This window comes from Cydia pomonella, chromosome 17 (genome assembly GCF_033807575.1).
Source record: "Cydia pomonella isolate Wapato2018A chromosome 17, ilCydPomo1, whole genome shotgun sequence".
In the NCBI taxonomy this organism is placed as follows: Eukaryota; Metazoa; Arthropoda; class Insecta; order Lepidoptera; family Tortricidae; genus Cydia; species Cydia pomonella.
Genome location: NC_084719.1, coordinates 10,177,632 through 10,192,650, shown reverse-complemented (window position 1 = coordinate 10,192,650; position 15,019 = coordinate 10,177,632). Strand labels below are relative to the sequence as shown.

Genomic DNA, 15,019 nt, shown 5'->3' with positions numbered 1-15,019 from the left:
TTTTGAAAAATCGTATCTCATTCAAGTGCTGTCATAACGGTTAAAGAGTTTTAATCTTTGTTAATTGTGTTGTATTGTATCTTTGTGTTGTTGGGTGTCCATGTTTGTAGATACTCAAATTTTTCCGTACCAAAAAGTTAATAACAGAAAAGAAGCGTGATTGTTTTACTTAACACATTCACTGCCGGGAACACACCTAGTGGGCGCTCGTGAACTTTGTTCAGATGCCGGACAACCCGCTGGGCGGGTTGTTTTGTACGCAGCTATAGACCACCGGTTTCTGGGGTAGTGCGCCGTTTTTTGTCTGGCAGTGAATGTGTTAATATGATGGTGAACGATTCATTGACATTTACTGATTATGTAGGCTGTAGTCCTGCTCACGTCTAACAACATTTTAACAATTAACACTAAAATTCGCATTTCAAAATATCTTCCACACTCAAATTTATTTACGTAGGTATAAAAGAAAATTATCTCTTTTTATAAAACTGCTACTCAATTTCTCCAAAATATCAAAAATGCACAAAGTTAATATTCAAGTTTTCACTTCTGCCGGCACTCCCGGAGTGCAACCCGATTTTTTTAAATTATAGCACTCTTGTATAAGTTGGTTATTTTACATAATCATGCATGGGATTTTAATTACACCATGTTAAAAAAATTACCACATTACACAACGTAATCTTTTTACAGACGTATCGGTGGTACTTGCGCAGGACGAGGATCCCAGGGCGATGAAGACAGTTTATCGAGACAGGTATGAACGCACACATTCTGTTTTATCGTGGCACGCATATTAGCGTATGTCAGAAAAGCACACCTACTCTATTCCAATTATCGATCTGTAACATCGATCAACATTTGTCGATAAAAAGAATAGAAAGGGAACAGTAAGCAAATATACCAGATAAAATCACTTTCCCTTATTTCTGAACTAGCTTTGACACTTCTAAATTAGCTGTTGCCACTATAAATTGCATTTTCGCTTATTTGGACACTTTCTCAACTATTATTTGTGTCGTCAAAGTAAGCATTTACTCAACATATGTACAAATTTTGAAAATCTAGCTTTATACTGATTGGCATGAGTATGAAAGTGTACCGGATATTTTGTATCGTACTTAGCTTAGCTTGCATATTGTGTATGGGCTACTCTTTAAGTTTTCCTTTGTAAATTTTGATTGGAAGTCGCAAATGACCAACTCGTAAACTATTACACTATATAACACTACTTGATTTGAGTAGAGTACTTATAGTTTTTTGCAGGAATATTGGAAAAATAAAGAACGGAAAATTGTGCTTACATTCCCCTATGAATCACAATGTCCTTTAATTAAAACAATCACTTCCCGTGACACTTCACAATCTTAAACCCTAGCGAACCGCATGATGCAAACCGGAACGTATTAACATTGAGGAGCGTCACCCCACTCGCGATTTTTAGTCGCAGTCGCAATTGCATGTCGCACGTGTGTTACAGCGCGGCTGGTCGCGGTCGCGAACTCTTTCGGTGTCGTTCGCTGCTGGCGCCGCTTCGCCGCTAGATGGCGTTGCTCAGGTAAGTGTTGAAATTAGCCACAGATGTATATTTAAAAATATGCCACATGTATCGCGATGAAAAACAAGAGCCCATTGCTCAGTGATGCGAGTGTAATCACTCATGTATTCTTTATATAAAACATTTGAGTGTCGTCTTAAGCATATGTCTGTGGAAATAGCACAAGTTAAATATTACAGTTTTGACAAACTAGAATCTGCATACATATAGAAAAAGTAATTGTATTTAAATTTCAAAGGCTATAGCCGTGTAAGGGAACAAGAAATGCCACTGGACTTAATAGTTCTGTAAAGACTTTTTTTACTTGTTTCATTTGTATATAAACAGTCAAGCCTCTTAGTGTTTATAACCTATCTGGTCTTAGGAATATTATTTCAAAGCGAAGGAGTATATTTGGCAACGTAATACTTGGAGTGGTAGGTCGTCGACTCCCCACCGATTATGTCATGATTAATTGAAATAAAATCAAAATTCCAATAACTCAAAAATGACATATGCCACGTGACGAGTTAACTGCAGTATTCTGGTAAGATGATGATAATGTTGAATGACGGTGCCGAAAAAAATGGAATTTGTATTGTGTTCTCCCTTTTCAATCCTTTTTGCTTACTTTTGTATACATCAATGTTGTGTTTATTTCCATTTTCTACAGAATCACCAATATTTATGAAATATCTATCGATTTAAATGGTTGCATATATGGAGCCTTCGTCAATATTGTTTTTAATTTTTTACTCTTACGCTCACTTGTACCATTCCACTAACCCGGGGTTAACCGGTTAAACCTGGATTTACCATGGTTACCCGTACAATTTGACACTGGATTAAGGGTTTAATCGCTTAACCCCGGGATAGTGGGATGGTGCAAGTGGGCCTTATAGGTAAAAACAATATATACAACACAATTTGTTACGCTTATACCAGTTTTAACTCTTCAAATTGAATGGAAGTTTGATTATTTAGACATAATTGACCTGATTAATTCTGGGTAATTTAATCCTTTTTTTTTTATATATAACAGATTTGTACATTCATTGGTCAATAAGGAGATATTGGCTTTAAAAATCCACTATGACAATCCACTATTGACCCAAAGTCTAAAATAAACACATTGAAAATTTGAAATAATACCAATTTCCATGTGTAAAAGCACCTTTTTATTGAATAAACTTTTTTTACTAGAAATCGACCTTATTGACCAACCCTCTGCCAGAGATCTTGACGATTCATTATTTATAAGCAATAATAATGCTGACTATTAAATACAGATAACAGAAGACGTGCAGCTAGATTACGCAGAAATAACTTCGGTACCGCCGCTCCCTCTCTGGACGTTGCTCGTTGCCGACAAGGAGTCTGCCCATCATCCGTCCACAATACAGGAGGCCAAGGTCAGCATTCTCATTATCCGTTTATGGTCCTCCTTACGTGAGGCTTGTGATTTAGAGAGGCGAATGGAATGAATGATGAATGAATGGATGGTAAAAATAGTGTGGAGAAACATGCTAAATTTAAAATTACTCTGAAAGTTTCCATATAGGAAGTGTTGTGCGAGACCTCTCTCGATGCGAAGCGATTTCTCTATCTAAATATGGTCACCAGCAAAGATGTCAGTTGAATGTTACAAAAAAGTATTGATCTGATATATTCACAGTAACTACAATCAAACTACAATTGTACATTAATCTGCAAAATATCTAATAATTATACACCGATTTAATTACTTACATAGGACTAAGACTTAGGACCTCTTGCACCATCTCACTAACCCGGGGTTAACCGGTTAAATCTCGAGTTACCGTGGTTACCTGTATAATTTGAAGCCCTAAAAAAAAGGTCTCTTCCCTTCTAATTTGAATCTTAATTTTAACAAATCAAAATTGCTTTTGCCTAGGCAAACTGGAGGATACAACTTTAAACTAAATTAGGATAGTCTACGCATACACATAAATCTGACAACGAAAAAAAAAACAAAAAACGCATCATGTTTCAAGACGTAACATATTTCAGGATTATGGAGATCTATTTGATGGGACCATGGACGTAGATGAAGACTTGGACGCGTTGTTGTTAGACGAGGAAGAATGCGTCGATCGCCGGCCGTCGATGCCGCCGGAGCGGCAGCCGTTGTCGCACTTTGGACCTCGTCAAGGTATCGCTTATAACCAGAGATCGGTGGAGGTGAGCTGCTTTTATGTCTTGTAGATGTTAATATGGATATGGAGTATCCATATATAAATATTAAAAGACAAGACTGAAATGATTAAAGTAAAATTAAAAGTCGTGCCAAAACGAGTGCTAAACTTTTTTATTTATTACAATAATAATTATATTATCTAAGGAAGCTTGTTTTAATTCTAGATGATTTTTTTTTCTCACTTAAGCAGAAAGCTGTGCATAATGGATTAATCACAATCCGTAGGTTTTGATAGCGACGTGACGTGAAGGCAGCCGAAATTAAATAATTGAATTAGTTTATAATTATTAATTACACATGGGCAGTTACCATTAAATGACAAGGTATGTCCATGTTATGCAAAAACTGAAAACAGCTCACCCCCACCGATATCTGCTTATAAGCAGACCCAGAAGACATTACTCATAGAAGTATTACTAAGGTAATGCACGCTTCAAACAGAAAATAATATCGAAAATACAAAACTGTATCGCTTTGCACGCACTCTGGCGACGCCAACATTGCCCCAATGATCTTGTGCCAGCATCTGCCCGCGACTTCGTCTGCGTGGAATGATGATGGTGCTTTCCCGGGACTCAAACTATTTATTACCATTATAACATTTCATCTTAATCGTTTCAGCGGTTTTTGCGTGAAGACGTAACAGACAGACTTACATTCACATTTACTTAGGTCATACTGAAAGTTCCTGAAAAAAAAAAAAAAAAATTTAAAAATCCCTGTCATATAATTTTCAAACAGCATTCCTAAGATACAAATCATCACCGAACAAATTGTGTCTAAAAATAGACAATAAGTTATATTTTCAACTAATAAACATTTTCATTGCGTGACCTCTAAATGGCTCATTCCAGAAACTTTCAGTATTACCCACGTAAATAGTAACCAATTAGCGCCTACACTCACTTTTGGAAACCCGCCATTTTCTAATGCTGTTAGTAGAGTTACAGTAGACACTCGAATCAAACGCCATAACCGAGGTGTAGGTACAATGGGCGCTAATGGGTTAGTAGGGATTATAAAATACGATTAGCACGCGGAAACAATACTATGGTCTAACAAGCCAACTTTACCAGTACCGGAAAATTCGAAAACGGCTAGCGCAGGGTTGGTCTCGCATACAAATTTTGAATTTTACGCCTTTTTTCCGAGTAAGTTGGCTTACTCGGAAAAAAGCCTACACGAACGCGGAATTTATGGAGTAGATAGTAAAATGTATTTGGCGCCACCGCTGAATCATTTACTTCGCCACACTCGTGCTTCAAGTGATTATTTGATTACAGGCCGTATTCTCTCCCGGCTGCTGACCCACACGCACTTGCCCGGGCTGAGTTCACTAGACCAGATGCATTTGCTGGCGTTGGCCGACACTGTGTCGACGTGCGACGCCGACTTCGCCGAACGTTTTGCCGCCAACGCCCGCGTCGATGTCGCGCAGGGCACAGGCCAAGAGATTCTACCTGGTAAGTGGAAGTCTTAAATTTATTCTTCAATTTAGGCATATTACAATGCACTGATGAATGTCAGACGGTCCAGAGCTAATGTGCCGTTTGGTACGACTGTTTGATGACCTGACGTTCCCAGGATAGCCCTTGGGCCTCTGTGGACGCAACCTATTGGCAGCGGTAGCGGGTCGTGTAGGAACTCACCATTTCTTCGTGCTCACACACAGTTGAATACGCTCTCGGCATCAGCTACTGACTGCGAGTTTGCGTGGCGATGGGCGACTGTGTGTAGTGAATGTCTGAAGTTTTGTGAGAGGACGGATATAGTTGTACAAATATGTAAAAATGTATCAAATTTAATTAACTTTCATGGCGCATTAGTTTCACACTGTAATGTCTTGTAAACGTGTTTTCAATCAATAAATAAATTTTGTCATGTAACTTAAGCTATTTTATTTCTCTAGACTCTTTGGACGATTGCGGCCTTCGATTCCTTCTCGCCATGAAACACTATGGCTACCTCCTCCGTTGCCTACCTCTGGCTCAACGCGCGAACCTACAGCGGAACGGCGTGGGCACCTGCAACCTCGTGTGGGCCTTCCATTCAGAGACACACGAACAGCTGCTCGCTTTGATCCCGGGGTACGCTAAAGGACAGCCCAAGTGGACCACTATGAGAGAGTTAGGTAAGGATTTCATATTATTAAATACCCAGTCATCTAGATTTTATTTTAGAATAAATGACGCTCCACATCACATGGCGACCCTGCCAGGCTGCACACTCGACCTTCTAGACTAGATAGCAGAGAAATTATACAACTCCATTATCAAAAAAAGTTTAACGCCACATAAATACGTCTCATCTATACTACCCATCCTTCAACTCGCCTTCACATCCTTACATTTATCACCATCATCTTAATACAGCATCATCCCAGTGTCGCATAATTCATGAGAGCTATAAAAAAATCCCAGGGCTTACAGACTCACCCGCCCGCGTATAAAAAAAAATTAGACTAGATAAATACGAAGTCGGTCATCGGGTCGTACCTACTATGTGGATCTACCGGCATTTGTAATGTGTCAACTTTGTTCTCAGGCGTAGGCTGGTGGATAAGAGGCGACCTACTACGCATATGCGTGGAGCGACTCGCCCGTGCCTCCTACATGGCCAAGCAAGATCCCATGGACGCCGCGTTGTACTATCTCGCTATGAAGAAGAGGATGCTGTTATGGGGCCTGTTCAGGTCGAGTAGAGACGAGAAAATGACGGCAGTGAGTATTATTAAGCATAAAACGATGGCTCTCAGACAAGTCATTGGAAGGTAGGAAGGTGTGTGGTTATAGAGGATGAATTTTCTCAAATGATGTTTACGCCTCAGGCCCGTAAAGTCTTTGTTTCTTTTACGGGGAGGCATCTTAGTCGCGTGCCAAGCAACCATGTCGTTAAAAAGCAACTATCCTGATAGTATTAAGGTTCAAATTTAAGTAACAGCTCATTCTGATATAATCATAATCATTTATTGTATAATATTAATATTACATGTCAATTATTTACAATTAGCCCCACTCGAAAAAAATATTTCATAAAATTCATACTTTATTCGTGTATATATTTATAGATATGTATGTATTTATATTTTTTCATGTGTAATGATGTAAAATTAGTCAGCTTAAAGAGATTCCTCATAGGGGCAAGTTCGCCTTTGTACTTTCTAATATATAACAGCTGTTATCAATATTTTTAATACAATAAATTGTTTATTACGTACTTACTTATTCGATGCTCTTTATCTATCACTTCCAGTCGCTGAATCACATTTGCGTTTTTTTAAATGTTGAGACTCGTGACGAGGGTGCAAACGTCATATAAAAATTGAAACATTTTCAAACATACAGCTTCCAAGGAAGTATGACGTTCTAAATGCCTGTTCCTCTACAGTTCTTTTCAAACGACTTTTCGGAGGATCGCTGGCGCAAAGCGGCACTGAAAAACGCCTTCGTCCTGCTCGGAAGACAGCGGTTTGAGCATGCTGCCGCCTTTTTCTTACTCGGGGGAGCCCTGAAAGATGCCTTGGAGGTAAACTAATGTGAATTTAATGTATACATAATTAAGCTCTCCAGCATCCCCTGATGATGCCTCGTGGTGAGGCGAAACACTTGTCGAGTTTTGTACTTTTGGGGGTGGTTCGTTATATTTATTTTTGTAGTGGGTGGGTGGTCATATTAATTTCATCGAAATCTACGCAAGGAAGTATAACAGGTTAGCACTGCTTGACTAGCATGCTGTTATTTCGCGGATTAATAAAGTATATTTTTGTTTTAATGGTCGACCGGTCTAGCCTAGTAGGTAGTGACCCTGCCTATGGAGCTAATGGTGACGAGTTCAAATCATAGTAATGGTTTTATTTGTGTGATGAGCCCGTATATTTAACTACTTTAATACATAGAAAACACCCATGGCTAACTAATAACTACATAACTACTTATATAATGAATATTGTTGCCTAAGTACCTACAACACAAGCCTTATTGAGCGTACTGTGGGACATAGTCAATTTGTGTCATAATGTCCTATAAAAAAGTGGATTTCCGCAAAGTAAAGCCTGATTTTATCAAGTATTGAGCTTAACTTGTTTAGATATGTCAGTGAATATAATTTTTTTGTAGGTGCTTATAACACGACTGGGCGACTTGCAGCTGGCCATGGTCGTTGCGAGGTTGTACGAGTCTGATAACCCAGCGTCACCCAGTTTGAAGAGATTGTTGATGGATGAAATTCTCGGGTAAGATATTTACAGTCCTAAATTACATCTTACTGTCAAAATTTGCTCAGTTCATTCATTTTGTTCAGTTCAGTTTTGAAGGAAAAATAACTAAAAACTGCAATGAAACAACTTCGGATTGGTGAATTTTATCAGTGAAGGATTGTTAACCGTGTAAAATAAAGGACGGCTACCATAACAATAAATTTTATAATGATGTATGACGTAATACTTGTCACGTCTAATGATGGTCCCTATGACAGATCCTTCAAGTCTCTTTTCGTTGGGGTTAATTTAGAAAATAATAGAAGTAATATGTTTTACCGTATTTTTATGCCTTTAATGTTACATTTCTAATTCAATTAATGTGATAAATTTCCAAAAAAAATCTACAACCTTTTTATATGACAGCTATTAAACTACCGGCAGACTACCTCTCGCATCGTCATCTGTTTCATTTTTATATAGAGTAACTATATATAAATGAACTGTCATATGGACCATCATTTGACGCGATAGGTAGCCTTCATATTGCCCTTCTAACCCAGTATTTGTTGCGTGTAGAGGTGAAACCGAAGACGGCGAAATAGACCTAGAGCGAGCACACCCCGACCCATTCGTGCGCTCCATGGCACTTTGGGAGCTGAAGCGCTACGGCGAAGCTCTCGACACACTGCTCGCACCCGCGGGCCGCTTACACACCGCACGGGAGTCGCGCGACAACGAGCCCGTGCCCAGCGTGTTCAACTTCTACGTGTACCTGCGCACGCACCCCAGGCTCAAGCGGCACAATCTGCCCAGTCAGGTCAGTCCGCTATGCTCCGCGCGCGCATGTAGTTAACAATGACAGAGATAGCAATAGTTCATTTATATATAGTTAGGCGGCCGGTACACTTGTAAGTTTTACTTACGTAAGTAGGGACACAGCTATACTATAGAGTGAGAGATGAATATCATTATCTCATTCTAACAAATAGCTTTGTCCTTACTTACGTAAGTAAAACTTACAAGTGTATCTCAAGCCTAACTGTAGAGATGGAGGGAATTCCTCGATACTTATAACTGACGCCCGCGGGCCGCTTATACACCGCATAAGCCCAGTGCGCTCAGCGTGTTCAACTTTTACATGTACAGTTGAGTTCGTAAATATGTATACATCTTTTCACCGTATTGCAATGGATTAAGGTGAAGAAATGTATACATATTTATGAGGTCGACTGTACAGAGAGCTGTATAAGTGCATACCCATTTTATGAAACCGAAGCGGCATAATCTGACCAGTTCGGTCCGTAAGTTGTAATGGATGGTAATTTCTATGAATGAACAATTTGCCACACCATTCTTTTTCTAAACGGATCGAATTATGTCAAAAACTATGCAGACATTTTCAAGGAAGAAGCAGTCATAGGTTTTTGCTGACCCATAAAAAAAAGTGCGAAAATTAGCATATTACGTTACTGTGTCAAACATTTAAAGGACCATATGTCCTGTAAAACGTTGTACGATATATGTGCGAATAGGTAATTCGCAACTCGTGTCGATTTAAAACACTCCCTTGTGTTTTAATTAATCGCCACTCGTTTCAAATTTCCTATTTTCCGCACTTGTATCGTAATGTACTATTATTTCACAGGGAGCAACACTAGCCCTGCTCCAGCAAGAGTCCGACGAAGGCATCACCCGGCTCGAGCGGCGGCTGTACTTCCAAACGGCGCACGGGCACTTCAAGGCGGGCTGCCCCGCGCTGGCGCTGGAGGTGCTGTCCAAGCTGCCGGCGCGCGTGCGCGACGAGCGGCGCCCGGCGCCCGTGGCCGCGCCCTCGGTCGACGAGGCCACTATACACACGGGGCAGCTGACTGACGCGAGCGAAACAAGTAACTCTTTTACAGCCGTTTCATTTCATTTTAAGATGATTGTGGACCACCGCTTCTCCATACAAACGTCGTCCCCATTTTCTTCCCTAGATATTGATATTGCGGAAAATATTTTCGGGTAGGGACGACGTCACGTGACCGCTTCTCCATACGAACGTAGTCCCCGTTTTCCTCTCTGGATATTAACATTATAGAAAATATATTTACGCTATTTGATGTATAAATATGAATCGCAGCTATGATTATGATATGTGTTTGATTATTTAGGAGCTTTTAAAAAATTGTATGGAATTGGTTTTTCGCTCCTAACTCTTACTCATTTGTATTATAATGAAGTGAAAATGTAATATTAAACATTTTCACTTCATTATAATACAAATGAGTGCGAGTCGGACTCGCACACGAAGGGTTCCAGACCATGGTGACCGTCCGTACTATTTCTTTACCAATGTGCAAGTTGCAGAACTTAAAGACATTCTATAATAATAATAATAAATTAAAAGAAGGGGCATGGCTATCTTTAATATATAATATATTGTGTAAACATATTTTCCATAAAATCAATATCCAGGTAGGAAAATGAGGACTACGTTTGTATGGAAAAGCAATCGTCCGCTATCGTCTTAAAAATGAAAATTAATGACTATTATTTCTCAGAAGCCGCGAACCCCGAGCCAGCGGCTGCAGAAATGGACTGGGGCGCGTCAGCCATGGACGTGGACTGGGCCGCGCCTGTCAGCAAACCTAAAGAGGACGAACTTGTGCTAAACTGGGACGACGACGATGACAAGGGGTATTTATCACCTTCCTATTGACCACTTGTCTCTCAGAAGCCGCAAACACCGACCAGCGGCTGCAGAAATGGACTGCGGCTCGTCAGCCATGAATGTGGACTGGGCCGCTCCTGCCAGCAAACCTAAATAGGACGAAGTAGTGCTCAACTAGGACAATGGCTATTACAAAAACCGACATTTCTGAAATTATCAGAAGTGCTAAGCCGATATCGGATGCCGGGGGGACTCCATGGGAAAGCTAACTATAAAAGAGAGTGCTCTGTGGCATGAAGTCCGCCTTTTTTGCGTAAACATTTTTTTTGACATGGTGATTTCTTAAATAAATAAATAAATAAATACAGAAAAACGCATATGTTATACATTTTACTTTATCCGATATCTGTTCGGATCATGAGAAAACGCTCTTAGAGCTCGTTCCCACTATGTCGGATGTCGTGGCGATTTTTAATCGTGTGTCGTTGCCGCTGTTCTCACTATGTCGGATGTCGGATCCGGATTTCAATCGGGTGTCGGCGGTACTGTTCCCACTAGTCGTCTGTCGTGCACGATCGCAGCTGGCGATGATGATGTTCGAACTGAATTCGCGAACTACTTCGTCTCACCAGTAGGCATGGTGCCTTGGCAAAATGAAATGCATACCTAAATACCTACGCATAACGAGTGAGTAGGTACCTACTTTTTATTAAATAAATTACTCATCATACTTATGTCTTTCTTTTTCATCTAACTTCTCAAAATCTGGTACGAGCAAGGAACAAATTTCTCGCCAAGCAGCCAACTTCAAATGCTTATTTTTATATTCTTCTATAGTCTTGTCCCAAATAATACCTCTTTCCTGAACAAGTGCGATCAAATCTTCAGAATTTATATTAAGTACAGCCATTATTAAAATTTTGCAGCATAAAAACACAATACTCACCTTCGAGCTCGTTCCCACTATGTCGGATGTCGTGGCGATTTTTAATCGTACGTTGCACTGGCAGAACATTTTATATGAAGCTGTTCACACTCGTCCGACAACGATTTTGTGTCGGATACGACATAAAATGTCGTGCGTTTTGCCAGCCCTCCCAGCCCGGAAAAAAATCGTGTCGTGTCTCGCTCGCGTACGAGTGAATATAGCGCTGTTCACATTTTGTCGGATGTCGGAACGATTTCGATCGCTCGCATTGCGCAAACATATTTTTTTCCGGGCTGGGAGGGCTGGCAAAACGCACGACATTTTATGTCGTATCCGACACAAAATCGTTGTCGGACGAGTGTGAACAGCTTCATATAAAATGTTCTGCCAGTGGAACGTACGATTAAAAATCGCCACGACATCCGACATAGTGGGAACGAGCTCTTGCACTCTATAGCACGTTGACATTGTATTTACTTATTGTCTCCTTCACTTGTTTATTCATTTATTAAGTTACTTGTATAGATCTGGAGCATCGGGAGCATCCACGCCTCCGCTAGAAATGAAGATGGACAAGACAGAAGAGGCGGAAGCGAACGGGGCGGCTGAGAGCGAGAAAGAGAAGGAAGAGGCGCCATCGGTCGATATTATGGCTCAGCAGCTCAAGTTCGTGGCGTGCCTCAAGATACTGATGGAGGAGTTGAGCACGCTCGCTACCGGGTTTGAAGTTGATGGTAAGTGAAAAATATAATCGCACCAAAAACATTTCATGTAAAATTCGCGGCCAACACTCAGTAACATTTACTGTAAATCAGATCTCAGCAAAAGCCCCTAAGCCCTGGCTTTACCTACGATTATCTATTGATTGTCTAAGAATAACAACAAAAAATTCAATATGTATTTCGAATGCCCCCCTCCTGTATTATTATCGGTTACTTATATAACTACATATAAATAGGTTTTATTCGTACTCATATTTATTTCATTATCTGTGAATGAATCTTGTTGATGTTTTTGTTGATTAATTTTCACATACCATTTGTCATTGTTACTTTCTTACACAAGTTATTTAACATACGCTTGTCTCTTTCTCTTTTGGTGTGCGCGAACTCGTTAGCACGTGCACATTTATTGCTTGTCTATGCGCGAAAAAGAGCAACCTGTCAAATTTATACAATTTAAACGCTTTAATTTTGGAATGCCTATAATCTATCTAAAGTTATAATAGAATTGTTTACCTCCCCGTTGTTCCACAGGCGGTCACCTCCGCTACCAGCTCTACATATGGCTGGAGCGCGAAGTGGAAGCCCTCCGTCGCCTGTGCGGCTACGCGTCCGCCAGCAGCGCGGCCGGCGGCGGCGAGCTCATCTGTGCTGACGCGGACCCGCCGCCGCTGCCAGACCGGCCCACGTTACACCAGCTGCTTATCAGGGAGAAGGCGGACTTTGAGGCTAAAGTGCAGAGGGCAGTTCGGAGAAAGAAGTGGCTCAAAGGTAGGTTGTTTGTATTAGTCAATTCATTAGGAAATAGGGCGCGAAATACTCATTATATTCGGCGGTGGCAGCTTATTTGCGCGGACGCGGACTCGCCACTGTCAGACAGCCGACGTTGCGTCAGCTCCTGATTAGAGGGAAGGCGGACTTTGAGCCTAAAGTGCAAAGGGCGGCTAGGAGGAAAAAGAGGCTTAAATGTATCTGATTGGATTGGTTAATTTACGAAAGACGGGAAAAGTACTAATTGTATTTGGCGCGTGACTTGTGTACCTCTCGCGTCGAATGATGGCCCATATGAAAGTTCATTTTTATTTAGAGTAGCTGTCACGAAAAATGTTTGTTGACATTTTTTGGAAGTTTAACACATTAATTTATTTAGAAATATAACATTTAAGTAATAATATCTATATAAAATTCGACAGGTTGCGCAATAAAGAGATTTTTTTTGTATGGTTACTGTTTATTATGTTTCAGCGAACGAAACCCTCCTGCGAACACTGCTGTCCTACTGCTCGCTACAAGGTGCAGGTGGGGGCGGCCTAGCCTCCGTCCGCATGGAACTAGTACTGCTACTGCAAGAGCTGGGACAAGACAAACAGCACCAGCAGTTACTGTCGCCTCTGCCGTTCCCAACTACATTGCCGCTGCTGGCCGCCGCGGTGGCCACCAACAACACCGTGGTGGCGGACCCCGTCAGACACCTGCAGGTTAGACATTACAATGAAGTATAATATTGTACAACAGGTACATAATAAAGGTTTATACTCGACTTCATCTCGATTTGTAACTTTGGCCCTTGAATCTTGAACCGATGCACACTATATTTTTTTATTTGACAACAGCAAACACCTTAAATGATAAATAAAATCGAAGTACCTTTGATTTTTGCACAGTCCGTGGCGCAAGACATGCTGGGCACACTGGGCGAGATGGGCATTCCGGGCGGCTCGGCGACTCGACTACTTCACACTCTGCGCGTCCTCGCCGTGGCGCTCTCCGCCTGCATCTACCAGAGCCTGTGCGACTCTGACACCTTCCATCTCAAGCACCACCACACGGACAGGTATCGACTCGAGTCGACTAGAAAGATGCGTCCTGATCTGGCCAAATGTATTGACATGTGATTCACCAAAATGTATGAGACGGCTGATTTTTTTTTCGCGATTTCGGGTTTGGCCCCATAGTAAAAGTTGTTCAGTATGACCTACCAATTTCAGCCTGTATTATTTTCAAGACATTTCTTTTCCTGAAACAGTATCATTGCCGAAACACCTGGAACCCACACGTCGCATATGCTGGCTCGGCAACGGCGATATTCGACCGAAGAGCTCACTGTCACCACCCCACCTAACAAATGGCCAGGTATAGTAAAATTAGCTTAATAACTACTTTGATATGTGGAATTAATTTGATTATTATTTTGGTAAACTGGCAATATTATGCGTTTACAAGCACCTGACCGACGGCGAGAAGCTCTTTTCGCATATTGCCAGTTTTCACTTGTAACATGTTTGTTCAATGAACATGAAAGTAGCCGATCAGAGTAGGCGTCAAAAGTATTTACTATTCTCTAAAAAAATAACGAAAAGTGATATGTCTCTATTTGTAGACTGTAATAGATACTTTAGAACGCTAACTGTAGAGATATATATCTATTTTGAAAAGTATTCCTTTTTTCACTGCGTCCCACGTGTACGGATGATACCTGTTCGTTCAGGAGTATCAGCGTTACGCGGGCTCGCGTTACGGGCGGCCGAAGAAGAGGAAGCGCCCCGCCTGCCCGTGCTGCTGGCCGAGGCGTTCTGCGCGGTGTACCTGGCGCTGCTGGGCTGGGCGCTGGCGGCGCGCGACGCGCACCTGCTGTACCGGCTGGCGGCGCACACGGCCGACGCGCGCGCGCATGCGCGCCTGTTCGGCGGCGGCGTGCGCCGGCTGCTCACCACCGCGCCCGCCCCGCCGCAGGTCTCTGTCTCATTCTAACAAGCGGATATG

At 41.4% G+C, this 15,019-nt stretch overlaps 1 protein-coding gene across 1 annotated transcript in view; it reads left to right on the top strand.

The window, feature by feature from the left end:
- LOC133526793 (dmX-like protein 2) overlaps positions 1-15,019 on the top strand; it is a 75,209-nt gene that overhangs the window by 42,834 nt on the left and 17,356 nt on the right. The window contains exons 29-46 of the mRNA XM_061863573.1: positions 694-757; positions 1,481-1,558; positions 2,827-2,949; positions 3,569-3,710; positions 5,039-5,218; positions 5,665-5,886; positions 6,300-6,475; positions 7,143-7,280; positions 7,871-7,986; positions 8,530-8,770; positions 9,599-9,839; positions 10,497-10,632; positions 12,060-12,268; positions 12,791-13,027; positions 13,502-13,734; positions 13,921-14,090; positions 14,283-14,389; positions 14,745-14,989. Coding sequence (XP_061719557.1) covers positions 694-757; positions 1,481-1,558; positions 2,827-2,949; positions 3,569-3,710; positions 5,039-5,218; positions 5,665-5,886; positions 6,300-6,475; positions 7,143-7,280; positions 7,871-7,986; positions 8,530-8,770; positions 9,599-9,839; positions 10,497-10,632; positions 12,060-12,268; positions 12,791-13,027; positions 13,502-13,734; positions 13,921-14,090; positions 14,283-14,389; positions 14,745-14,989 — 3,058 coding nt within the window. The remainder of the gene's footprint in view (positions 1-693; positions 758-1,480; positions 1,559-2,826; positions 2,950-3,568; positions 3,711-5,038; positions 5,219-5,664; positions 5,887-6,299; positions 6,476-7,142; positions 7,281-7,870; positions 7,987-8,529; positions 8,771-9,598; positions 9,840-10,496; positions 10,633-12,059; positions 12,269-12,790; positions 13,028-13,501; positions 13,735-13,920; positions 14,091-14,282; positions 14,390-14,744; positions 14,990-15,019) is intronic.